Source organism: Antechinus flavipes, chromosome 2 (assembly GCF_016432865.1).
Source record: "Antechinus flavipes isolate AdamAnt ecotype Samford, QLD, Australia chromosome 2, AdamAnt_v2, whole genome shotgun sequence".
NCBI classification, from domain to species: domain Eukaryota; kingdom Metazoa; phylum Chordata; class Mammalia; order Dasyuromorphia; family Dasyuridae; genus Antechinus; species Antechinus flavipes.
Genome location: NC_067399.1, coordinates 567187975 through 567215125, shown reverse-complemented (window position 1 = coordinate 567215125; position 27151 = coordinate 567187975). Strand labels below are relative to the sequence as shown.

At 37.0% G+C, this 27151-nt stretch overlaps 1 protein-coding gene across 2 annotated transcripts in view; it reads left to right on the top strand.

Annotated features, from left to right (window-relative positions):
- NTRK3 (neurotrophic receptor tyrosine kinase 3) overlaps positions 1-27151 on the top strand; it is a 453081-nt gene that overhangs the window by 303804 nt on the left and 122126 nt on the right. The window contains exon 13 of one of the 2 annotated variants that reach the window (XM_051981066.1): positions 21319-23633. The exons of the other annotated variant lie outside the window; for it this stretch is intronic. Within the exon in view, the coding sequence (XP_051837026.1) occupies positions 21319-21437 (119 nt within the window). The 3' untranslated portion in view covers positions 21438-23633. Of the gene's footprint in view, positions 1-21318; positions 23634-27151 lie in introns of those variants that run through there. 2 annotated transcript variants of the gene reach the window in all.

Below are 27151 nucleotides of genomic sequence, written 5' to 3'. Positions count from 1 at the left end.
AAGATACTGTGAATATTTTAGACTAGTAACATATTTGTAAAACCTCTAATGCTATCATTTTAGATAACATGGACAAATAAAGACCATAAAATGCACAGAAAAAAGGACTTAGGAATTGGTTGAATGATCTGACCCAAAGAGCAGATTATTAATGACTTGATGTCAACATGGAAGATTTCTCAAGGTTTGGCCATTTAACATTTTTTATCAGTGGTTTAGAGAAAAGCATAGATGGAATTCATATGATTTATGTAGGTGACACAGAGCTCAGCTATATAGCTAAAACTTACAGGCTTGCATCTTTAATTGCTTATTAGATATCTCAAACTGTATGTTCAATAAACATCTTAAATTAGATATATCCCAAATTGAATTCTTTATCTTTTCCCCCAAAGCTCCCCTCCCAAGTTCCTTATTACTTTCCAAGGTACCATTTTCTCCCCAATCACCCAAGCTCTCAACAAAGGTCATCTTCAATTCCTCTTTCTCTCTGTCAGCCTCTCCTATATCCCTGTTATCAAGGCTTGTCAGTTTACCTTTGTGACATTTTTAGTCTATGTTCTCTTCTCTCCTCTGACACTTTACTACCCTGGTTCAAGCCTTCACAACCTCATTCCTATTACATTATTACACTGTACAATAGCCTACTAATTGGTCTCTCTATCTTAGTTTTCTGCCCGCTCTAGTCTACCCTCCATTTGACTATCAAATTTATCTTCTTAAAGTGTAATTCTGATCATGTCACTTCCCTGCCTCACTTCTTCCCCATTCAGTAAACCCTAGTGATTTTCTGTTACCTTTAGAATCAAATATAAATTCCCTTGGCATTCAAAATTCTTTATACCCTGGTCCCTTTCTACTTTCCAGTCTTCTTACATTTACATCCTCCACTTCTATGTACTCAGTGATACTGATTTCTTTTCTATTACTCACACAAGACAGTCTATCTTTACTGGTTTTTCCCCACACCTGGAATGCTTTCTCTCTCAATTCTGCCTACTAGTTTCCCTGGCTTCCTTCATGTCAGTCAATCGGTCAGTCAATAAGCATGTATTAAGCATATATTAAGGACATGCTTCACATCTGAATGATACACAATACAGATAGAATCTGTATAATGCCTTTAAAATCCCAGTTAAAATCCTAGTTTTTACAGAAAACCTTTCCAAATCCCTATATCCTAATGCCTTCCCTCTATTATCATCTCCAATTTGTCATGTGTGTATGTATATGTCATATATATACATATATATGAATCACATATATATAATATGACATGCCCACAGAGCAATTTTAGCAAATATTACATATTTGTATGTATTTTATATGTGTATGTACATATGTGTATATGTGTCCATATTTGCCACAATTGATTTCATGTTTTTCCCCATTAGATTATGAGGTCCTTGAAAAGAGAGACCCTCTTTTGCCTTTTTTTTTTGACACTCTCCCCCCTGGTGTTCAGCACAGTACCTAGCACATAGTAGGCATTCAATAAATGCTTATTGACTCATTGACTAGATGATAAAATCTGAGGATCCAAAAAATATCTCAGCAGGCTAGAAAGTTCGGCTGACTCTAGTAAGATAAAATCTTCCAGTTAGGTTTACTAGATAAATTTCATCTGAAAAACATTTGGAGGTTTTAGTGGGTTGCAAGCTGTACATTAAAAATAACCAAAATCTAATTCAATCAAAGGTCACATTAAGAAAGTAGAACGTTTAGGATTGGGGAGCTGATGTTTTTCTTTTATCCATGTCTAGTTTGATTACATTTTAAAGATTGTGTTCCAGTTATCCCTTTTAGAAACTGTATGGAGAGAAGAACAAACGGTATGCTTAAATGCCTCAAGGTCATGACATATGAAGATTGGCTGATGGGGTTAGGAATATTTATCATGGAAATAAGAAAATTTCTGGGGAATAGAATAACTATCTTTTAGCATTTGTAGGATTGTCAAGTAAAAGAGATTAGACTTGTATTTGGCCTCAGAGGACAGGACTAAGAATAATGTAGAAAATTTCAGAGGCAAATGTAGACTTAAAATGAGAAGAAACTTCTGAATAAATTAGAGCTTTGAAAAATAAAATGGAAGATTCCTGGAAGATAGTGGGATCATCCTCTTTAGAGCTCTTCAAACAAGGTTTGGATGATTACTAGTTGAATATTTAATAGAAGGAATTCTTGTTCAGGGATAGGTTGTACTGAATGGCCTCTAAGATTGCGTCCAATCTGAAATTCTGAGGTTCGGTGATTTTATTGCTCATAATAAAGACTAAGAAACATGGCCAGGACATCCATTTTCAAGTTTGATTACAGTTGTTGGCAGAGATTCTGATGAATCTTCTATACCATACTCCTTAATTTATAATGCCCTCAATTGCATGAAGGATGTTAAAACTACCATTAAAGCTCATTTTTACTATATGTTTAAAATGTGAGGTTGGTGGATCTGTTTCAATTGCAAGTCAAGTCAACAAGCATTTATTAAGTGTCTATCATGTATTAGATACTATGTAAATAAACAGAGATTAAAAAACAAAACAAAATAAAAAAGCAAAAATAATCCCTGTCATCAAAATGTTTATAACCTAATAGAGGAGACAAAAGGGAAGCAAGTATGAACAGACAAGATATAGACAGGATAAATCTCAGGGCACTAGAATTAAGGAAATTTAGAAAGACTTCTTGTAGAAGTCTGATCTAGTACACTCCTGCATGAACTTATTTTTAACAAGATTTTATGCTTCTTTTACCATGACTGCCAATGCTTTGAGTGATGGGATCAGAAAATTCATGAGAAAGTCATCCAGTCCAACTTTCCATGTAGCAAAGACAATTTGTTTGTAGCTTCCTTGAGCATTAATTATTGAACTCATAGCTTTCTGCAGTAGCTATTGTTGGCCACTCAGATGGTTAGAAAATTATGACATTGATATGGTTTGTTTCATTGCAATTTCCTAATTTTATCTCATTTACTAAAACAGAATCATATCTTTCCTATTCTTTGTGATATCTTCACATAGTTATAGTTCTATCTCACTCCCTTTAGTCTTTTCTTCTAATATCTAACCATATTCTGTTCTCTCATATCCTTTCATATATGGCATGGTTTCTGGACCTTTTGTTATATTAGTTTATATGATCTGGAAAAAAAATAAAAAGAAAATAGAGAAGACATGGAAACAATTATCAGTGAAAAAATGAGACCTCAAAAAAAATAAAACTATGATCTTTAGAGGCAGTTGCAAGAACATGAATCTTATATAACTGGTTCTCCTCAAACAACAGATAAGCTAATTTAACAAGAGTTTCAGGTAGAAGTCAACATAGGGTCTCACAGAGGGTGTTAAATATGTAACTGATGTTATTTATCTTTCTTTCAATGTTACCTTTTCTTACTCTTAAAATTTCTTCTATCTTTGGCCTTCTCTTTATCTCTTCTTTCTTCTATTTTTATTTATTTCCATTTTTTAAATGTTTTCTGATGACTGCAAGTGCCTTTGCCTTTTTCCAAATCAAATAGTTTACATGTCTACCCCAAGTTTGGGTATTGAAGATGTGACTATTTCTCCAAACTGAAATTCTGAGGTTCTGTGATTTTATTACTCATAATAAAGACTAAGGAAACATGGCCAGGACATCCATTTTCAAGTTTGATTACAGTTGTTTTGTTGTTAAAGTTGTTTGTTCTGTGTACAGAAGTTTTGTTACTATTAGAAATCCCATTGCTGTTACTTTTTTCCTATTAGTAGTAGTAACTTATGCAGGCAGGACTCCTCCTCAGTCAGGATCATCGTTTCCCAGGGTTATTGGAACTTGACCAGACAAAAAAAGCCTCTAATCAGGGATTAGAGAGAGAACCATTTGACATTTTTATCCTGGCTCTTTTGGGGGTCTTTAATTAGCATGATTGTAGTGCAAGAGATTATACTCATGGATTCTGTAGCTCTCTTGCTTAAAATAATGATTATAGAAGGTTCTTTTGTTACTGTTCCTGGTCATTTAGAAATTTTCTGATTAAAAGTGATTAAAAGTCTTTAATGTAAAATAATAGAGAATGCTTAGCAAATGGAACCAGTACTCATCCTCAGAACTCATAGTCTTTTATGCTTAAACACAATCATACAACCACATAGTTCTCTGTGGTCCATTTTGTCAATAGCACTTGATATTGTGGTTCAGAAAACTCTTCATGCCTACAGAAGGTAGAAATATGATTGTAATTTAAATAGGAGAGTATGTAGTGATTAAAGTCCAAGCTCAAGTTAATGTCAAGATCTCAGTTTCTTCATGTTAATACAAATTATATAGGAGAAACTTAGAACTTTTTGATTTGTGAACCTATCATTAGAAGACATAATTTGACTTAGGTGTTTCACCGAGTCTCTCTGGGGGAAACTTGAGTTCAATATAGACTATGGGAGTAATAATAACTAATGTACTATGTTTCCTCTGTCCCATGTAGCAAGGAAAATTTATTCATTTAAAAACAATGCAAAAAGGTAAGATTTAGCTTCCCAATAGTAGGTACTGGCAATTTATTGCTTATATACAGCAGATCTGTGAATTTTGTCAATGTAAGAAATGTCCAACATGGAAGCTCCCCTTTACTATGGCAGATTAAGATCCCCAAAACAACTTAGTTTTAAGTTCCGAGGCATTGTTTTAAACACATCCAGGTTAACTGACAGTCTTGGGATCATAGAACTATTAAGTATCAGAGATTGAATTTGAACCCTGGTTTTCCCAGACATAAGACCAGTACTCTGTCTACTTGGCCATGCTGTTTCTTATTTTTCCTCCAATCAGACCTATTGCTTGGACAAAAAGGAAGTGATTATATAGGGGAAATAAGTTTGTATCTTCAAAAGGGAAAGAAGGCAGAGAAGTTATTTGATTCAATAAATATTTGTTGCTCAGAATAAAAAATTATGTGGTTTGTTCATTTTACTTTATCCATAAAGCTTTTTATTTTTCAAAACTATATATGAAAGACTTATGTTTTAGAATTTTTTTTGGAAATTTAAAAATGTAGATTTTTTTATTATATATTATAGTAAAGTCTCTATGAGACAATGTGTCTAGTATAACAACTTCTGGATATTGAATCCAAAGACTTCAGTTTGAATCTTGACTCTGACATCTCCTAGCTGTGTGACCATGAGTGAATCTCTTAACTGCTAAATGCCTCAGTTTCCTCATCTATAAAATGAGGCTAATGATAGCATTTTTCTGACTCATCCCATGAAGTTGTGAAAAGAAAAACACTTTGTAAACCTCAAAAGTTTGCATATATTAAATTTGAATTGTTACTAATATTAATTAAAGCTAATTCCCTTGCTTTGGGGAATATGAGGTTGCTTCAAAATGCAGTGCCTGAAGGTGATATTTATAATTAGGCCTTACTTCATTGTTCTGACCCTTTATAATATAATAATGCCTTAAGCTTATGCAGTGCTTCATATCTTCCATGCTTTTTCAAATATCTTATATCATTTGATCTTCAGAATGACTTTGTGGGATAGGCAAGACAAGTAATATTCTTTACATAGTGACAGCCACACCTGTAAGGCAGTTCTCCTGAGTTTAAATCAGGCTCCTTTTACTCTGCAACATTGACTCAATCAATTATTCTCAAAAAGTGTGCTTCTATAAAAGCCAATTTCTTAAACTGTAGGTCAAGACCCCATACAGGATCTTGTGACTGAGTGTGTGGGTTAAAAAAATTATGATTTATCAGTAAATTTTGATTTGTATATATGTGTATATAGAGTATGTAAAAATTTCTTGGGTAAAAAGAGATCCCAAGTAGAAAATGTCTAAGGAGCTCTGATGTAAAGCAGTGTGCTACTAGTTTCTACTAGTGTTCTGTGAATTGTATGAAATTTATACCTGAAATGGTCTTTACATTGGTGAGTTTTCCAGTTCTCCTATAGTATAACACGATTCCTCTTAGTACCCCCCACACACACACACACACTGCTGTAATAACCGGTCTAGATATTTCCTAGCTGACTGGTTGAGTTCAAATATGATGAGAACAACAACAAAAAGAAAACCTATCAATAAACATCAGTGAAAAAACATCTCAGAAAATAAATGGGTTAAAGCATTAGTCACAGCTCTTCATTACTATTAATAAATCTTTCAGAAGATCTGCTCTGAATGAGATAGCCACAGTATCCCTTAGGGTATACTTTTAATTGCTTGAAAATGACATTATCCAAAATTTGGACGTTAACTATAATATTTATTACTATTCACCAGTATTCACCCCTATTCAAGGAATCATTAACTCTATTGTAATCACACCTATCATTTCTTTGAATTCCCACTGGAATGAAGAGGGGTGGGGAGAGTCAGGATAATATTTGAGGCATCATCATCCAATGTAGGAGAAAAAAACCTGATTAAGACTCAGATTTGTATTCTAGTATTGTGTCTAACCTGTCTAGTTCTGTTGCTTTAGGAAAATCATTTAAACTTAGGTTCTCCACTGATCCAAATATATCACATCAATTCAATTTAATTCAACAAATATCTGTTCAGCATCTACTTTTGGCAGAAATGCTGGATTAAGTTCAGAGAGAATTATAGAGAGTTATTTTGAGGGTAACTGTTGACAGTCAAAATTTTTCAAAAATACCAAAGAACTATAACAAGTATTTCAAGCAAGTCAAGATATTAGATAAAGTGTATAGCAATGATGTCGAACTCAAATAGAAATGGGGGCCACGGAAGCATACAGAAAGATCTCTGTGGGTCACATATTGACTTAGAAAACCTTATCTTAACATTATCTGTATTCTGTTGAATTTTTATTTATTTTGTTAAATATTTCCCAATTTTCATTTTAATCTAGTTCTGGCAACACTGAAAATTCTTGTTGAAAATTCCAATGTTCCAAGCCAACCCATGTGCTCGACATTTCTGCTATATTACATAGTAGATTATAGTCAAAGTACCTGGGTTTGAATCTTGACTGTGTTTCTTACTAATTCCCAGTTTCTCCATGTATCATTTGTATCCATTGTATCATTTATTTTCATCTATAAAATGAAGAACTTGACTTCTAAGACTATTGCCAGCTCTGTTAAATACATTATGATTTATATTACAATAACAAAAATAACATTCATAGAAAACTTTTTATAACATGGTTGATATAAATAAAATCCAGTCTATAGTTATTTATTGAGTATTTATTCTTTGCAAGGATTGTGAATTTGAAGATGGCAAGGAAGTACTTTATGTACCCAAGAATTGTATAATTAGAGCAGCCAAAAAATTCCTATTATCAATGCCAATAATATCAAATATATATATACATATATATGTGTGTGTGTGTATGTGTGTGTATATATATATAACAACAATAAATTCACCTTCATCTTGTATTTTAGTTTTACAAAATATTTTTCTCACTTGGTTATGTTATTATTATTATTATTTCATTATCCATATGTACAAATTGATTATTGATTGATGATAAGTCACCTGGGAGACATAAAGCCAAGAAGTGTCAGATCTAGGTCTTGAACTCAGGTCTTCTCATTTTAAATCTAATGGTTTTTTCTTTTTTTTTTTTTTCCTAACTCTGCCACATTACATATTTTCTTTTTTACATTAACATATAAAACAATAAAAAATTACAAAGAATTTAAATAACTCTTTAAGATAACATTGGAAGAAATAGCACAGTGCATTACATGATTAATTGCTCAATTAATTGTCAGGAAAATAATTGCTCTGGGAGTTCTGAGAAAGGAAAAATCATTTTAGTTTGGGGTGATCCACAAAAGCTTACTGAAAAAAGCTGGATTTCATTTGAATCTTGAAGAAAGGTTAGATTTTAGATTGGCAGAAAGTGAATTAGGCCTTTCCACACAGATTGATGGAATGAAGAATTGTGCAAAGGTGGAAAACCATGAAGTAGGTTTCAGATGCAGTGAATAAATCCATTCTCTGGGAGTGGGTTTCTTTAGGGGTGTATTGTGTGATGGGACTAGGCTGTTGGTAATGTGAGGCTGGGGGGCCTAAACTTTATCCTATATAGAATGAAGATGAACTTAAAAGGTTTTGAGCAGTTATCGATGTCATCCCAATAACAAAACCAAAAACATCCCAATGTTTTAAGAATATTAATGCCAGCAATATGTAGGGTAGATTGGAGGGGAAAAAAGTCAATGGTATGATGACAAATGTAGCAATTTAGGATATTATCTCAAAGCTCTGAAGTTGGGTGGTGGCAACAAGAATAGATAGAAAATGATGGCTATTGCTAATTATATTGCAAACATAGTTGCTATGGGACTTCATTTCTATACAAGTATTTATTAGACATGGTAACTACATGGTGCCATGGAAAGAATGCCAGGGTTGGAGTCGTTAAGACTTTTCTTGGTGAATTCAAATTTGTCGCAGAATCTTCCTAGCTGTGTGGCCCTGGGCAAGTCACTTACTCATCTGTTTACCTTAATTTCCTCATCTGTAAAATGAGCTGGAGACAAATAGTAAATCATCCTAGTACCTCTGCTAAGAAAACCTCAAATGGGGTCATGAAGAAATGAAAATGTTTGAAAAAAATGACTAAACTCCTAAATTTATTAGACACCCACTGTACTCAAGACACTGAACTTATGTTGTAACAAAGACAATACTTGCCTTCAAGGTGATTACACCCCCTTAGAGAGGAACAGCATACACACACACACACACACACACACACACACACACACACACATATATATATGTATGTATGTATATATGTGTGTATATATATATATATAATGTAAGGTAGGGAGGATATAGAATGAAGGAGAAACTAGATAGAAAGTTACTGGAAAATTTGAGGAAGGCAAAAGCTCTAACAACTGAAGAGATTAGGGAATACTCTAGAAATAGAGGGTGTAACTTCATCTGAGCCTTGAAAAAACAGAAATATTCCAAGTTGTGCAAATGAAGAGGTGTTTGATTGACTATAGGAAATGAAAGAAGAAAGCTTCAAAGATGGCTATGTATTTCTAACCTATAAAGATTGGTGTGGTGGTGGGGAATACACACACACACACACACACACACACACACACACACCTGTAGGTTTAGGAATCATCTACATCAAGTTGTTATTTAAAATCATTTAAATGGATCCAATTTCTAGTGAAAAGTATAAGAAGAGAGATAAATTCAAGAGATAACTAAAATGTTAGGGAAAACCAATGTTTATTGTGTGGTTATAGAACCATGAAGAAATAGTAAAGGAGAAGTCATTATGAGAGGTAAAAGGAAAAACTAAGTAAATATAAAATTGTCAAAGCCAAGGCAGAGAGTATAGATGGAAGAAGTTTTGAGCAGGTAAGGGTGGCCAACAGGGTCACAAATTGTAGAGAAAATCAAGAAGAAAGACTGGAAAAAAGCTACAAAACTGTAATAAAATAACATTTAGAAGTAGCCCAAAATGGAATACATTTCCTTGAGAAAGCAATAGTTCATTTTCATTGGAATTCTTCAATGACTAATTTTTGGACATGTTATAAAAGGAATTTTTTTAAGGTTATGTGATTATTTTATAAGGCAGGTAGATAGCATAAAGAATAAAGCATTAGATCAAGAATCAGGAAAATCTGAGCCCAAATATGACCTCGGATACTGTGTGATTTGAGCCATATAATTTAGTCTCTGTTTGTCTTAATTTCCTCATCTGTAATATAGAAATAATAATATCTACCTTCCAGGGTTGTTTTCAGGATCAGTGAAATAGTATTTATAAAGACTTTACAAACAGTACTATGTGAATTCTAACTATCATTATTTTCATTATCATTATTTTTTTAGGTATGGTTTGGATTAGATGACTTCTGAAATCCAACTTTAGCATTCTGTGATATCTCTGATTTGGTGATTAAAGATCACAATGACCCTAGAGAATGCAATTTCAAAACAGGAGGCAATTTTGAAGTCAGTTTAAAGGGGATTAAAGAAAAAGAATGATTGGAGGTATCATTAGAGATTATATATTTGAAGTGTTAGACAATGAAAGAGGCAAGATAGAATGATAGCAAGAGCCTTTGAAGGTTTGAAGACAGGAGAGACTTATTCCTATTTGTAGGCAGGAAGAATGTGTCAATGAAGAGAGATTGCAGATGCTAGAGAAAAAAAGAAGATCTTATAAAGGAGGGAAGGAAGAAAAGAGAGATGTAGAACAAAATTATTTAAAAATTGAAAGGAGTGATAGGGAAAATAAAGCTTGATGATCTCTGTTTCTTAAGAAAATATCGACCCTTATCTGGTGTCTTGTACTAGGCATTAGAGAAACAAAAAGGAAGCAGTTCTTATTGTGGCGTTTGCCTTCTACTGAGGATTTGCAACAAGTACATAGATAAACAAAGAAAAGGTTATTTTAAAAGGAAGAAAACATAGACAACTCAGAGAATCAAGGAGGTTTCCTAACCTTCTTGAACTAATCCTTGATGGATGATTGAATGGATGATTGGAATTTGGGGAGACCGAAGGAGAAAGGAGAACATTATAAGTTTAGGGAATAGTTTTCATAAACTCATAGATGCAGAGGCTGGAAGGTTGAGTTAAAGGAACAGCAAATAGTCCAGTTTGGCTTGAATGCAGACTAATTGAAGAGGAGTAATGTGAAATAAGGCTGGAAAAAGAGGTTTAAACCAGATCACAAAGAGCTTTAAATTCCAGGCTAAGGGATGTTTTTCCATGTCTTAGATGCAAGAGGAACAATGAAGTTTTTTGAACAAGTGATATGGGTGAAGCCTGTGTCTTTGAAAGATTAGTTGAGTAGTTTTTCAAAATTATGTTAGAGAGAACAGAAAACTGACATCCATAAAAGGTATGTGGTCCATGTATTCCTGTATTCCTGATGCTGGTTTGCTTGTAGTTTGCTTGAATTTGGAAATTCTGAATTGCAGTGGGGCTAAAGTTCATCAAAACTTCACTAATTCCAGCATCAGTATAGTAAGGCTTCAGGAACAAAGGGTACCAGCCTAGTTAAAGAGTGGTAAACTGATCCAGGTTAGAAAAATGGAGCAGGTTAAAACTTCTTGTTGTATTTCTAGTTGTAGTGAGAAAGGACACCCAGGGGAAGGAGAGAGCTCCAGAAAGACAGACAGACAGACAACTGCAGAGAAAGACAGAAACAGAGACTAAGAGACAGGCAAATCAAAAAGAGAGACAGAGATTGGAGAGAAAGAGAAGGAGAAGGAAAGGGAGAGGGAGAGGGAGAAAGTATAGGAAAGAGCCTTATGAAGAGAGATATGTAGAAGATACAGAAAGGAGACTTGTAAGATACTTAGAGAATGGAAGATGGATAATGAATTAGCAAGGTAGGAAAATCATGACAACCAAGAGATTATGGAACAAAGCTAGAGAGAAGCTTCGAGTTTATCTGTTTTAACCCTTTTATTTTACAGATGAGGAAACTGAAGTTCAGTTAGGTCAAAACATTTGTCCAGTGATATACAGGTAATAAATTACAGAGCCATGAATTGGACCAAGGTTCTTAGACTTAAACACTTCAAGAGGAAGTGATCAAAATATACTGAAGCCAAAGAGGATATGTGCTGAGAAAGGGCCGTTATTTGATTTGACTAAGAGATCTGGATTGTCTGTGAAAGAAAGAAATTTCAGTAGAATGGTGAAGTCAGACGCTCAATTGAAAAAGGTTAAGAAATGAATGAATGTTGAAGATATGGAAGTGAGAAGAAAAAAAATCACTTTTTTTTTTTCTGAGAATTTGGCTATAAAAGGAAAGAAAAATAGAATGTTATACTAAGAAAAATATTTTCCCTGTTCCAAATAACTATTCTTTTTACATAAGAAGTCATCTTACCCAAATCATGGCTGAGAAGAAATCTCATCTCTTTGTTTTAGCCAAATTCACCTCTTCCTCAGAGGTAGTTTGGACAACATAACATCTTGGCATAACCCCTTCCCTTTAGAAATGAGGTTCTTACCCAACCTAAAACCAGGGAAGATCTCCTGGGATTCTATGTAAAATTTTACCCCAAGGTAGTGTAATAAATGTTACCAAATACAGAGAACTTTGTAAAAAAAACACACACACACAAATAAGCAAAAATAAAAAACAAAACCATAGATGTTGTGCTGAGTCATGGAACTTGCTAACCACTACCATATTCTGAGATCACAACTCCATCTCAGAGATCTACCAGAAGATCTTGTATTTAGAAGTTTCCTTTCTTATTCTATTCTAAACTGTGCTAATATCTAACTTCCAAATGAAAATAATAGCCTCTTGCCTTTCTTGATCTCAGACTCTGGTTGACACCCCCAGGTTTCTTTCATTCCTGACTACTTTCTACTAACCTATCTTGATGCCCATTTCCTCTTTCCCTTCTTACGCTGGTGATACAAACTCTAGATCTCAAGGGAATATTTTATATAGTTTATTCACCAAGGGATAAAAAAAATGCAAAAATATTTTTAAAATAGTTGTCACTATTTGAGAATCTTTTTAACAAAGACAAGCTACCAAATATAGACCACATGTTATCTAAACTTGCTAAGTTATTTTCTAGTTAAAGTTGGGCAGACCTCTTTCTTCCACCATGATTCAGTTTGGGTTTGGAGCTCATGGGCTGCTCCCATTCTCATATTAGAAACACAGCTAAATACATTCAGTCTAGAATATTTATATAGCTAAACCCCAAATTATAATAAGGGTGTATTTTTAATGCTATTTGTTTTCTGTGGTGTACAATCAGAGATGGACTCTTAGACAAGTAAGAAACTATAGCTGGTAGCCTTTTTTTGATGACCTACCAGGAAAAAATAATTCTCCTCCTAAAATGAGAAGGGGAAAAAGAACTAGTGCAAGACATTTATTACAGTAGTTCCTGATTATTCTCCCCAAAGAGTAATTCAACCCAACACTTAGTTTATTGCCAACATTCTTAAAAGATACCTCCATAAGAATTCATGCCTTATTTTCTCACCTTGGCATAGAATTATACTCCCATCACGTCTGCTCTTCACCCTCAGCTACAACTCTGTGAGCTAAACATTTTAGGTGTAAATTCACTTTCAGCAAACTCCCTTGGAGCATCTGTGTACAGCTGGAATCAGAGTTGGCAAAGTTGGTAAGTGGGTTAGGGGAAAGTAGATGGATGCTCACTCTTCCTTGGCTTTGTTCTCTTCTCTAGAAGAATCAAGAAATCATTCCCCCCAGAAGGTAGGCATCATTCCTTAGGTTGAGGATCTGAGTTAGACATTATTTGGATGTGAAGTAGACAACAAAATATAACTCATAAGTTCTGGTATGATTTAGACATATAGTAAAATTCTTTTGTAACAGCTTACTGTGACATGAATCCAGGTATACTTCCCTGTGTAATCTAACAGTTTTTCTTCTCGAGTACTATCATAACACAGTCAGATTATAAGACAAGTTTTAGCCCCATCTCTCAAAAATAACATTGTAAAGATAATCTCAGTATATTTTTGAGGCCACAAAATTGACCTCTGAGCACCAAGAAAGGCAGATGTCTCATTCTCATGTAAAAAGTTCTCTTCTTGAGCTTTGACTTACTTTTTTTTTTTTAAATTTGGGAACATTTAGAATATTTAGGAACACAAATTGACTCTATGTACTTTCAGCACTGACTGGATAGTGTTCATGATTTGATTTTGTCAGTGATGGCTGTCAAGATGCCATTTTGAGAACTTTACCTACCCAGCCTTAAGAATCTAGAATATGGGCCATTCAAGAGGCATTTACTGGTTAAGGTCTGAGTGGGGAAAACAAACTCACTTTTCATGGACCAAACTAGTTCTCAGAGCTACCCATATTGGGGCAAGTGCCTTTAACTTTCAGACCAATTCTTTGAGGGGAAAACACCAAAAATTTGGGTATGGAAAAAGCAAAGAACTGCTCTTAGGCATTAACAAGGAAAACAATAAACAGCCTATGAGTCAGGATCGAACTATTTTGTCTTTAACTTGTTTGTCGCTCATACATCCCAAGAAGTTACAGGTGTCCTTGATGATGTTTTTTTTACCTTCAGAGAGTCAGTGAATGTGTCCAGTTGAGGAAGTGGAAAGAGGTCTTTCAAGAGAGATTCATGGCCTTCACTTGGTCACTCCTTGATGTCTCCTCTAATTCAACTCAACCCAAGCCAGTGATAGTAGATAGAAGCAGAAGGATATAGTAAAGAGATAGATAGAGGTTCATCCAGGGGCAAACCTAGCTTACATTCCCAAATTTGACACACTTTGACTATGTGATGTTGAATAAAATTAGTTTCCATCTCTGAACCCCATTCTCCATCTAGACTAGAGCATGTGAATGTTGTTAAGCAATTTTCATCATTCTTGGCCCCGTCTCCCAGGGGTATTGTAAGGATAAGTGAGTGAATGTCTAGACAGGGTTTTTAATTTTTGAGATGGAAAGTCCTAGATAAATGCAAATTGTTTTGATGGTAGTGGTTGGTGGTCACAGTGCTACAAATGGATGAAAATATAGTAAGTAGGAGAAAGGCTAGACAAGAATGCTGTGGCTGCAGGGAAAAAGGAGAAGTTTACACAGCCCTCAAGCTAGGACAATTATAAGGAGTGTGCCTAGACTTCTGGATCGTAGGAGGGAAATTTCTTTTCTGCTCCATTCTTTAATTTTCTAAGGTAGCCAGGCCTGAGGAAATTTCATCTATAACTGGCCTCTTTCTACCAACTTCTCAGTGGAAAAATGACCTTTCCCTAACTCATTGTTGTTGTTTTGTTAATATGGAGTAGCAGAGATGCCTGAAAGTAAATTCAGAAAAGATGTTGGGAAGACCCTAGAAGAAAACTTGTTATTTTCCTTTCCTTCTCAAAGAGAACCAATGACTTCACCAAGGTGATGTCTTGATTTGCAAGTGAATTGGATTTAGATCTCTCTTCCTGACTTATCAGAATCCAGTGGCAAGACATAGGTCAAGAACCCTGGATGGCCCTGGGTGCAGTGGGAGACTACAACTATTTTAAGCTAAGGTCTTTCCCAGGTCTTAGTTTGTCTGAGACAATTTAACTCCTACTAGGAGTTAAAGATTAAGTAAGAAATGAGGCAAAAGATGGTCTAGTTTACCTTCACAAAAGAATCAGTCTGGGAAGGAGAACCCTCAGAGTTTCTGAGCAATTGCTCAAAAATAGCAATTGCTATTTACCTAAAAAAACAAACTATTTTGATATAAAAGAGGAACCTGAAGCTTAGCTTGGTCCTGGATGAAAAGGCATGTATTTCTGAGCTAATATGGCAACTAGTCATGATCTCAATCCAAAAAAAAAAAATTCAATATAGTTTTGAGGTAGATAAAGCGAACCCAGGAAGCTTGTGATAGCCTCCATGGTGACATTTGATCGAGTTTAATTTATATAATCTTATATGATATACCTCAGCAGTTCTTTACTTTTGGGAGTGAAAAACAATCACTTCAGTTCTTTCTCCTACTCTATACCTCCTACCATCCCAAATGGCCTTATGGTGAAAACCTTTTGAAAACTCTACTTCCTGTCTTTGGTACACCAAGGAGAGGGAAAGAAGATATTCATGTTTAGGCCAAGAATTTGGTGCTACTAGACTTTAATTTGGATTCCAGCTTAGCTATATACTACTTGTAAAAAAAAGTAACAACCTCTTTTGGCCTTGATTTCTTATTCTGTAAAATAAGGGATCTGCACTGGGGAGCCTCCCTAATCTCCTTTCTTACTCTACATCTTATGACTAGTGGTTGTCATAGAAAGACCCAGAGGAGCCATGCTTTTACTAGCTTTGGGATACTTACTAATGAAGATAAAGATAAGAGTTTCTAAAAAGGGAAAAAAAAAACCTAAGTAAGACTTGATTTAGCAATTTTGCCTGGAATTTGATTTATTCCTCCTTTTCCAAATCTCTTTAATTCTTCTTCTCCACTCCCTTCCCCAGCCTCTAAGAAAGAGGACTTGTGTTTCCCTGTCACTAATTTTCAATATATAAACATCTGTACTCCAGAGAATCATGTGGAAAGTAGAGCACACTAGTAGAATCATTAGGGACAGCTAGATGGTGCAATACATAGAGCACCAGCCCTTAAGTCAGGAGAACCTGAGCTCAAATCTGGCCGCAGACACTTTAACCCTTTCTAGCTGTGTGGTCCTGGGCAAGTCACTTAACCTCAATTGCCTCAAAAAAATTTACTAATAGAATCATTGTAGCTTGAAATCCCCTACTTTTTCACTTCCCTATTTGACCATCCTTGATCAAACAAGCCTTCCCAGTTTCAAGACATAAGAGACAGAAAGGTTCTCTGTATTTAGAGAAAGAAGGAAGGAAGTTATAGAGCATCCCTCTTTGCCTTGGAATAATTAAGTTTGAGACTCCTCAGGATCTGGTATCGATTTTTTCCTATATCACCCTCTGTGTGACTTTGGTACATCTGTTAACCTCTCTGTGCCTCATTTTTTCTTTCTTTTTTTTTTTTTTTGGTTTTATTTAATTTTTATTTAATAATTACTTTATATTGACACTCGTTTCTGTTCCGATTTTTTTTTCCCTCCCTCCCTCCACCTCCTCCCCTAGATGGCAAGCAGTCCTTTATATGTTGGATATGTTGCAATATATCCTAGATACAATATATGTTTGCAGAACTGAACAGTTCTCTTGTTGCATAGGGAGAATTGGATTCAGAAGGTATAAATAACCCGGGAAGAAAAACAAAAATGCAGATAGTTCACATTCGTTTCCCAGTGTTCTTTCTTTGGGTGTAGCTGCTTTTGTCCGTCATTTATCAATTGAAACTCAAGTCTCTTTGTCAAAGAAATCCACTTCCATCAAAATATGTCCTCATACAATATCGTTGTCGAAGTGTATAATGATCTCCTGGTTCTGCTCATTTCACTTAGCATCAATTCATGTAAGTCTCGCTAGTCCTCTCTGTATTCATCCTGCTGGTCATTTCTTACAGAACAATAATATTCCATAACATTCATATACCACAATTTACCCAGCCATTCTCCAATTGATGGGCATCCATTCATTTTGTGCCTCATTTTTTCATGTGATAAATTGTCACTGACCATAACCAGGACTCCTTCTGGAGTCAATTAGTATTTACAAAGTCCTTTTTAAACAAGAAGTACCATGTAAATGCTAAGTGTTATTATGTAGCAACTTTTGGATGACAAATGAATACATTTGAACAGGAAATGTTTGAAGATAATCCAGTTGAGCTCCATTTAGTAGTGGGTCTATCCCCCTTATAACCCAAAGCACTTTATGGAGTTAGGTAATAAAATTACAGTCATATAACAAACAACAGGAAGACAGCAAGAAGGGAGAGGCTAGAAGAAGAGAGGACTTCTGGGATCTGAAATGAAATGGAGAATTGTGGAGGCAGAAGATTCAAGGAGATTGTTCCAGATGACAAATACTGCAAGCAAAAGGCTCTTATATTTGCTCATAAAGACCTGAATGAGGGGGTGGGACTGTAGTGAAACCTAGAAAAGGAAATAGAAGGAGGGAGGAGGTGAGATTGTCTAGACAGACAGAATTTTCAAGTCAGCTCTCCTGCTTTCTGCCCAAGACATCCATCAGCTGACACAGGAAGTAGGATGTTTTCTTCTAGTTGTAGGGCTAAAAGCCTGTGACTCACCTGTGAGGATTTAACCTGATCTTAGAGGCACATATTCCAAATCACTTAGCAGGTTCACTGGTACATGATGCAGTTGTCATCTGTTCCCTCTCCTATCCTTGAGCAATCTTCCGTCCTCTCTCCCAGCTATACCCACCATCTTCCCCAAATGGCCTCAGAGTGTCTCATAAAAAACACCTGGGAAGCTTTTGGATGTCAGGCTCAGTTCCAGAGTGTACAAGCAACTTTGTGCAAATCTTGTGTAGCCTGGTGGAGGTGGGGGTGGAGAAAGGAGAGAACTGACTCGAGCAGGGATGAGATAGAAGCAGAGCAGACCTCCTCCCCAGGAAGGAGGCCTCCTACCATTGACAATATACTCATCCATCTTCCCCACCTGCCTGTATCTTTTTATAGTTAGTTGTTAGCTCAGTCTTTCCCTGTGGTAGAGTCACAGTTCCCCCCCACCCCTCCTTCACACATACATACAGATACCCTTAACCCCATAGAGAGAATAACAGTAAATGAATTTTCTTTCTGCTCAGGGGTTTTTCTTAGGGAGAGGGGGAGGAGCCAGTAAACTTGGAGTGGTGCCTTTCAGGCTATCAGACTTCAGCATTTAGAATGTTGGAATTGCTCCACCCGAAAAGGAGTTCCAGAGAAAACAAACTTCGGATCCCGGCTCATATGGGAACCGGCTCATGTTCACGAAGGCAGCGGTGGATACCTTGGCAAGGACACCAGCAGTTCTTGGCCCCTATCTTTAATGAATCCGACACGGAGCCTTAAAGGGCCCTCGGACACTGCGTGGCTGGCCAGGATTGGAGTCTCTCTGGAGCAGCTCCCACTCTCACAGTGGAAACTATCGGATGCCTGTTTCCCAGGAGTTAGAGTTGTAGGGTCCCAAGTGTTTCAGGAGTCTCAGTCATTCCTTATGTTTACAGTCTTTCCAGGGTAAGAAAGCTAGAAAAAGCTAATTCTGCCTTCCTCACATGAGTACCTACTTCAAAAGATGAGTGGAAGAACCAACTCTGCTTCTTTTTGGAAATTAGCCATGTCTTTACTATTAGAGAAAGGAGATCAATTAGGCTTTTTTTTGTGTCTGGGGTGCTCAGGTCCAAAGGTAGAAAATGCAATTATTCTGATTCACAGAGTAATAATAATAGGTATCTATGGGGGCATTTCTTAATAGGAGAGAGAGAGAGAGAGAGAGGAGAGAGAGAGAGAGAGAGAGGAGAGAGAGAGAGAGAGAGAGAGAGAGTGTGTGTGTGTGTGTGTGTGTGTGTGTGTGTGTGTGTGTGTTGGAGGATAAGCAGGGACAGGGAGCAGAAATAAACTAGGCTAAGGAATCTTAATTTTATGCATGGCCAGTGAATAAATCCAACCTGACTCTTCCTTCTCAGTTTCTAACCTATAGAAAAGAGTTGGAGCCAATTTCTGAATCTGGTTGTACTACACTCAAGGATATGAGCACAGAACATGTGTGTTAAATAGACCAGGTGTTCAAACAAGCAGAGCAGTTTAAATGTAGGAGCTAGGAAGGCCTTGAGCTCTGATTCTGGTTTGTTCATTAGTATTGGCTATAAGCCTTGGAAAACATTTTTCCTTTCTGTATGCAATTGGGGCTCAATAATGGCTTTTTCTTCCTTCTATTTCCCACTATCACTGTCAGGCTTAGGGAAGCTATTTGTTTAGATCTTTATGCCCTAGTAATTACTTTCCATCCTTTGTTTGATTCCAAATATCTGAAGGTGTTATCGGATCTTAAATCTATGCCATGCCTATGAAGTGTCATCCCAGTACACAAGTGAAATGGGGTGGAACAATGTCACTGAAATATATATATATATATATATATATATATGGAATCTCAGAAGGAAAAAACTTCTCAAGTATTTCAGGCAGAATTGTGGAAGAGGTTAAAAGAGAGCAAATAAAAGGAATAGGAAGGAATTAACTTCACTCAGCTTCAGAATAAAGCTTAGAATAACTTACCCTTTCTTTCCCCCCATCCCCATCTCCTTTATTCTTTCCCTTGAGGATCCATGTTCCACTGAGTATGTTGTTCTTAGTTACTTTTCTTCTCCAAATTCTTCTTGCTAAAACAACCATATGAGAAGAAGCCTGATCATCTCCTGCAGAAGTTGATAACACCCCAAGTTCCTACCTAAGATGTTTCAAAACTTAAAGCTTAGTAATTCAGCCTTGCTTTGATTATGATAGCTTTTGGGGCCAGAGTTAGGGGATTTACTGGAACAGAATATGACATGTGGGGGAAAAAAAGTACTCAAGATCAATTGATGTCTTCTTTATTTCCTCTCCTCTTTTCTCCTAAGCTTAACCGCATCCTTTATCCTTATCCCTTCCTGATTTCTCTCTCTGTCTCTGTCTCTTTCTCTCTCTCTCCCCCCTCCTCTCCTCTCTTTCTCCCTCCCTCCTTTCCTTCCTCTCTTCCTCTCTTTCTCTCTCCCTCTTTTCTCTCCCTTCTCTCTCTAACACACAAAATAATTATACACAAATGCTCACACACAGTTTATATCCTTTAGTCCAGAGAAAGTACTGTATTCATAATAATGTTCATTGTAATCTGAAGTTTAAAAAGAAAAAGCAATTTCCATTTGGAGATCTGCTTTGCGTTACTCAAATTATAGGACTCTTCTTTATTAAGCCCAGAGCTATGTAGAGAAAAAAGGGAACAAACTTGAGGATTCTATTCTCTATTACTCTAACAAGGCTATTCAATGTGGTTGCTTCCTCTGTTGATCTTGTGGAGATGATTTCATCCCCATCTGATTTGACATTGGGAAAACTAACAGCTTGGGTGCTTTTTTCCATGCTTTCCACCAGGTTGGTGGAACTGCTTGAATATAGTAGGCAAATAAGAAAAATTAGTCTCAGAAAAATTCCTTCCTTTTATCTATATATGCATATATAATATATTTGTATATATACATATATGTATATACTTGCATGTATATATAAATACACACATGTGTGTGTCATAAATCTTGTGCCATGTGAGAGATGACATTTTTCTTCTTGGTTGCTGGTGATGGAAATGATAGTACCTCCCTTTAGAACACAGATCCCAGGTGATGAAAGCTTTGTCTTTCTTTTCTATAGAGTTAGTAGTTTATGATCCAGTACCAAGGATGACTCTCTTACCTATTTTTCACCTCATTGTCAGAGGCATTTAACTTGTGGGCAATATTTATTCTATCCATCAACAGAACTTTCTTTTTCTCCAAAAGTCATCTTAACCAAAACTTGAGGTGGGAGAAATCTCTCTTCTTCCCAGGGACAGAGAAATTCAATTTTAGAGAGACTTTAAAAGCCCTTTTAGTGGCAGCCCAGGACTTCTTAGGTAGTCTGACTTCCCCATGCCATTTTCCCAGGCTAATTGGAGGTGTCCAGTGGAGGCAGCAGCAGAGGGTGTTTCCAGTCCTTCGGACAGTGCTTAATTTTAATTTTATCCCTTATCCTAACCCCTCCGCTCACTTTTCCATTTTTGCTATTAATTGATTTTACTATTTACAATATACCTCAATATTACCTCTGGCTATATCTCTAGCTGTCCCCTTCTCAATCTCCCCTCTGTTTTCTGTCCCTTAGTTTGGATCTTCTTTTGGGTTTTTTGGTTTACTTTATTTTTTCTTTTTTCTTTTTTCTGTTTTGTTTTGTTTTGTTTTGTTTTTAGGTTTCAGAGAAGTTATGTTGAATCCAATAAGCCTTCCTGGCCATCCCAAGCCTCTTAACCGTGGCATTTATGTTGAGGATGTCAATGTTTATTTCAGCAAAGGACGCCATGGCTTTTAGAACTCCTTTACAGCCTCCCTGGTCTGATGTCACCTTGGTAGGCTGGGCCCTAAGAGAGGTTGGAAGCAGTAGGCCATTGTTCTGTTTGGATCCAGAGCTGCTAAACAGAACACTTTGCAAACCACCTGTGCGCACCCCACTCCCTTACAAACACACTTTTAATGCCAACAGAAATTGGTGGTCTCCCAGTGGCCAATGGCAGGGTTGCCCTTTTTCTCCAATGATCACTGTGCTCCTTCTACCTTCCTTCAAGGCACCACCATGGTGAGAGCCAATAAAGGAAATTAAAACACCAGTGCTCTAGGAGCTATCTTTTAAACACACCTAATTTTCTTGCTTTACAAAAAAAAAAAAAATACAAAGTAAAATAAAATAAGCACCACCTCTTCAACAACAAAAGTCAAGCCTGATAGAGCCCAGCCATGCTCTGGTCTCACTTTGCTCACTTGGACACTTGTGGGTCTCCCTGGGTCTCCTTGGGACATCATGACACCCTCTTAGTGACCTCGCTGCCACCCATGTGACCTCAGATTGGGGAAGAGCCACAGACAGCACTTGCACAGAGGTGGAGACGGCCTGGTAAGAGAGGAAAAACCAGACTTGAGTGTTGGCATCCAATTAGGGTCCCAAAGGGAAGAATGGAAACCTATTCCCCGCCTCCCCCACCTTTGGTGGAGAAGTTTGTACTTACTTTGAAATGATCTTCCCCACTCCTTATGTCCTCTTCTAGAAGAGGAGGGCTCCCAGTGTGTGCAAATGTTAGAAAACTCCCAAGGGGAGATGAATATTTTCTCTAGCCTCCTCTCTGGCCTCTCTGTTCCCCAACTCTGCTGTTTTGATGAGCTTTGCCTGCAGGATGCCTTGCCTTTGCCATGGGAAGGAAAGATCAGGCCATTGAATTGGCCACTCCGCCAAGACCATGGGGACCAGAGAAGCAAGGGCCCTGTGGCCCTTTCTGCCTCTCCACCATCCCTGGATCTCTTTTTCTCCCTATCTCTTGTTCTTGAGTCTGAGAATCTTTGGAACCCAGTTTATACACACCTTCAAGGCAAAGATGAACTGAAGGGGGAAAAGAAGCTAAAATTGGCCTTCTGTGGCCCTTCCCCAGCACCAATGGAAGTGTCAATCCTGTTCTCTGGTCAATATTTGTGTTTCCTTTGTTTGCTTTGACTCATGTCTTACTCCATGGCCACATTCCCCTAGGGAACTTCCTTTCCCTTTTCATGGGGAAAATAAATAAAAACAGACCAACAACAAAACAAACAAAACCTTTTAATCCAGTGGGGAGAGGGAAAGGCTTTAGGGGGCTCAGCATCTTTTCAGAATTTGTCCCAATTTTTGGTCTCTTCCTCTTGGAAGAAATGAAGCTTAGTTAATTTAAGGAAGGGTGAACACTTTTTTTTTCTGGCAATATCAGATTCTCCTGACATTCTTCCCAGTTGGACCCAATGACTTTGCTCATCTACCCAGTGCCCCCAGTGCCTGCCCCCTTGAGGAATATGGTGCAAGCTGTAGTGTATCTTCCTAATCATAAGATATACATAAGAGTGTTGGGGGTCTTTGATCATCTCCACTACTTCCTCCTAAGTTTAAATATTCTTTTTGGAAATTTTGTCTGAGTTAAATTTTTCTTTCCACAATCTCGCTTCTGAAATCCTGCTGGGTAGAACTTTTCACATCAGGTCTAAAGACGGATTTTGTTGATCCCTCTGTAGGATTTTCGAGAAAACTCCAAACTTCTCAAGTTCTCCCTCCCCCCTGTAGTGAGAACTAAGCCTCCCCTCTATTTCCCCAAACTGTATGTGGATGGCTAATTTTTACCCCAGGGCTTCAAGCTGCACCCTGTCCCTCCTCCTGAGATAACTCACCCCTCCACCCCTTGCCCTGCCCCACCCACCTTTCAGCTCTCCCCATTGTTTCATAGCAGCCCTTCTATTCCTCATTGCTCCTTGTTGGGCCTGAGGGAACAAGGCCTGCTCCCAAGTGTGTGGCTTTAAGGAGTAAGCGTGAGGATGTTTTTTAATTATTGTAAATCATTACCTCATTTCCGGCCTCCCAGGCATCATCCATCCCAACATTCTTTATCCTGCCATCACTTTCACCTTGTGCTATGACAATGGGACATTGCGTTTCCACAGAGACTTATAGGAGTGTTCAGTGTATAGTTTCTTAATAAACACTTTATTTTCTAATGAATTGACTGTATCAGTCGTCTTATTTGGAAGCTTTTAAAACATATTAAAGAGGTACAATTGACAGGCTACCACTTTTCTTTTCCTTGTTGTAGTATTCTTTGTTATTGTTATTTAATATTTTATTTAATATTCCCTTAGTTTGATCCTATTTGCCAGTCTATGCATTTTTATTCTCATAAGTTATTTTTTCAGAGCAGTTTCTGAGGAAGTGAGTACAGTTCAGTATTGAGTATTTTTACTAGTCAGAGGAAAATAGAGGCCCAGAAAAGTGAAGTAGATCCCCTAATGTTATCAGATTCAAGATCTGAACCTAGCTCTCTTCTCCCGCTCCTTCACAGCCCTTTCTCCTACTTTTCTTAATGCTGCTTAAGCCACAGATTTAGTGTTGGAAGGGGCCTTCGTGTAGCTTCCAGCTATTTCATTTACATGGGTTCTCATAAGGGAAGTGATTTCCCAAGCTCACACAGGTAATAAGTAAGCAGAGCCAAGATTTAACCTATGTCTTCTGCCTTCAAATCCAGTGTCCTTTCAGAGCCCTTCGGTGTCACCAGTGGGCTATTTGGTGGCACTTGGAGTCCAAGTGGACAGACATTGATCCTTTTCAGAATGTATGGTAGGAGGAGTGATGATGGGGTTTTAGTCCTTTGCTTTTAGATCTAAATTTGCCTCAATAAAAAATAGATGCAATTTTCTCTGTGAAACAGAGGGAAGCAACTTTGCCCAGATTTGTTCAGGGGGTGGAACATGGCTCCACCAGTAAAGCGTGGAAGCCAAGAATTCCTTATTTAGCTAGGACACATTCCAGTTAGTTTGCCTCATTTAGGCTGACACTGGGGATGTCTTGGGGGTCTCAGTAATCTATTTACTCTTTAACCCCTGGAAGAAGCTGAGGATAGTTGTAACAGGTTGCCTCTGGATTGTTGATTGTGGGTTAGCTGAATTATGAACTAACAAAGGTCACATTCTGCTCCTTCCAATGACAAATGGAAAATGATTGTGTGTGTGTGTATGCATGTATGTCTATATATGAATATATGGTGACCAGGACTGTTGCAAAGAATTCTTGGAAGCATTTGAACCCTTTACTGAGTTCAAAGGTATTTGTCTTTCTCTGCACAATTTCCCAGAGAAGATGTTTCAGCAGAGTAAGGTGGGTAAGCCTCAGGGGGAAGTTTCATGAAGTACAAATGAACATGATGCTTGCTTCCTATTTGTCATTCAGTCAATCTACAATCAGTAAGCATTTATTAAGTGCCTTTAATGTACTGGTTGCTGTGGAGAGATATTGGGGTAACAAAGATAAAAATAAAATAATTCCTGCTCTCGAGAAATTTATATTCTGAGGGATTATAACATATACACATAGGCATATGTTTAGTATATCTAATCAATAAATATAAGGTGATCTGGAGGGATGAAACACAAATGGATTTGGATGTGGTGGTGAGGAAAGACCTCAAACAGATGACAATTGGGCTGACATTAAAAGACACCCATGAGTTGGGATAATGAGGATTGTAGTTTTTTATAAAAGAAGAGAAATGGGTGATGGGATGTCACATATAAGGAAGAAAAGAAGAGATTGTTTGAACTATAGAGCATATAAACAGGAATGAGGTTTAATGAGGCTGGAAACATAGTTTGGAGCTGGACTATGAAGGACTTTAGATGCCAAACAGAGGCGTTTATATTATTTGATCTTTGAGGTAATAGGAAATATTATTGAGTAGGGAAGTGATATGATTTGACCTGTGTTTTAGAAGTATCACTTGGGCCAGTGAGTGAAGGAAGATTTAAGAGTCTCAATAGTCTAGGTGAAATGTTCTTTATGTCTGCCTTAATTTGCAACCCTCCCTAAACAAAAGGAAGCTTTTCTGCTCTGTGGCCTGGCTGAACCCTGGGATCTCCTTTGGGCCTAAAATGCCCAAGAAGACCCTTGTACTGCGTCATTTTATATGTGGGGAAGAAGTTATTTTTGTGTTTTAATATGTTTATTTTTTATATATTTGTCTACAAAGCAGGGTCTGGAGCCTGGAACAGCTTCCATAGTTTCTGGGGTCACTTCTAGGATGGGAATTTTGGTAAATGACTATAACAAGATTAGAAGAACTACACCTATTGTAGATCAGATATATACATGAGCTGATTCTTAGGCTAGAAGACCCCTGGAAAAACAGATTGAGTCCTACTCTCTTCTCTTTCCCTATATTCCCAGAGCCCTAAGCAATCCTAAGATGTTCTAGGAGTTCCAGATGTTCCAACTTTTTTCTGTTTCAACCTTCAAGAATTTCTCTGGAATGTTCTAGAAGGAATCCAATGTGTCCTCCCAGGGGTATAGGTTTATGTTATCATTTGCTTTTAGGACTAGAAAATCTATATAGCAGTCACTTGAAATAGTCTGACATGGATCCCTTAAGCAATGAAGAGAACCTGAACTTTTGTTTTCCTAATAAACAATGTTGCTAAATTCTGGAGCTATTTTTGACTTTCTTGGGGAAGGAATTAGTGGGGATAAAAGGGAGGGGGAGAGCTGCTTCTAGAAGTACCAAGAGAAAAAAAAGATAATCATAAAAATACTATTTCTGATCTCTAGAAAGCTAGTGTCCAATCTGTCATAGAATTACAGCTCCCTAAGACTGAATGAATCAAAGAAGGTGATTTAATTTAGGATTTCTTCCACTGTTACCTTGGGCAAAAAGGAATCCATACCTGACCTTGGAAAGAACTGTGATTTCACTGACAGCATAGTCAAAAAGAACAATTTATTCAATAGTCTTTATGAATTTCTGTGACAGGAGGGGAAAAAAGTCACTTGGTAATCACCCTCTCCTAACCTGCACTGATTCCTGGACAACAAACAGGTAACAGCCCATTACCAGGTCCTCCCAAACTGAAAATCTTTCCAGCACAATAGAACCCAACAGAAGGTGAACTCTACTGTCAGAGCCTTTGGGAGCCTAGGCTTCCCTCAGCACTACAGTGAGGCATCAGAACAGTGATTTAATGAATGTAGCAATGGATATCATTTTAACATCCACTGGAAAAATGGTTTTTATAACTTCCCTTTATCGTTCCTTTTAGCATTTGATGATGACTTTGGCTTTTTTGGAAATCTTTTATCTCCTACATTAAAATATATGCATTTGGCATAGTAAAAGGAATGCTTGCATCTGTGGATTTGGGTTCAAATAGTGAGTGCCTCAGATACTTGCCACATGTGTGAACTCAAACAAGTTGCTTACCTTCTCTGGGCCTCAGTTTTTTCACCTGTAAAATCAGGGATTTGGACTAATGTCCTCTTCCAGTTCTCTGTATGTGATTTTATCCTATCCTATAAACATAAATAGATGTTTCTTTTGTTGTATCTTTATCCACAATACCTATCACTTGGTGTGCACACTTACTTAGCAGGTAGTTAATAAATACTTGTTGATTGATTGATTACACTTATATTTAGTGCCTCTTGCTTCAGCTGAAAATATACCAAGCAGAAGTTCAAATGAAAGAATTATTAATATT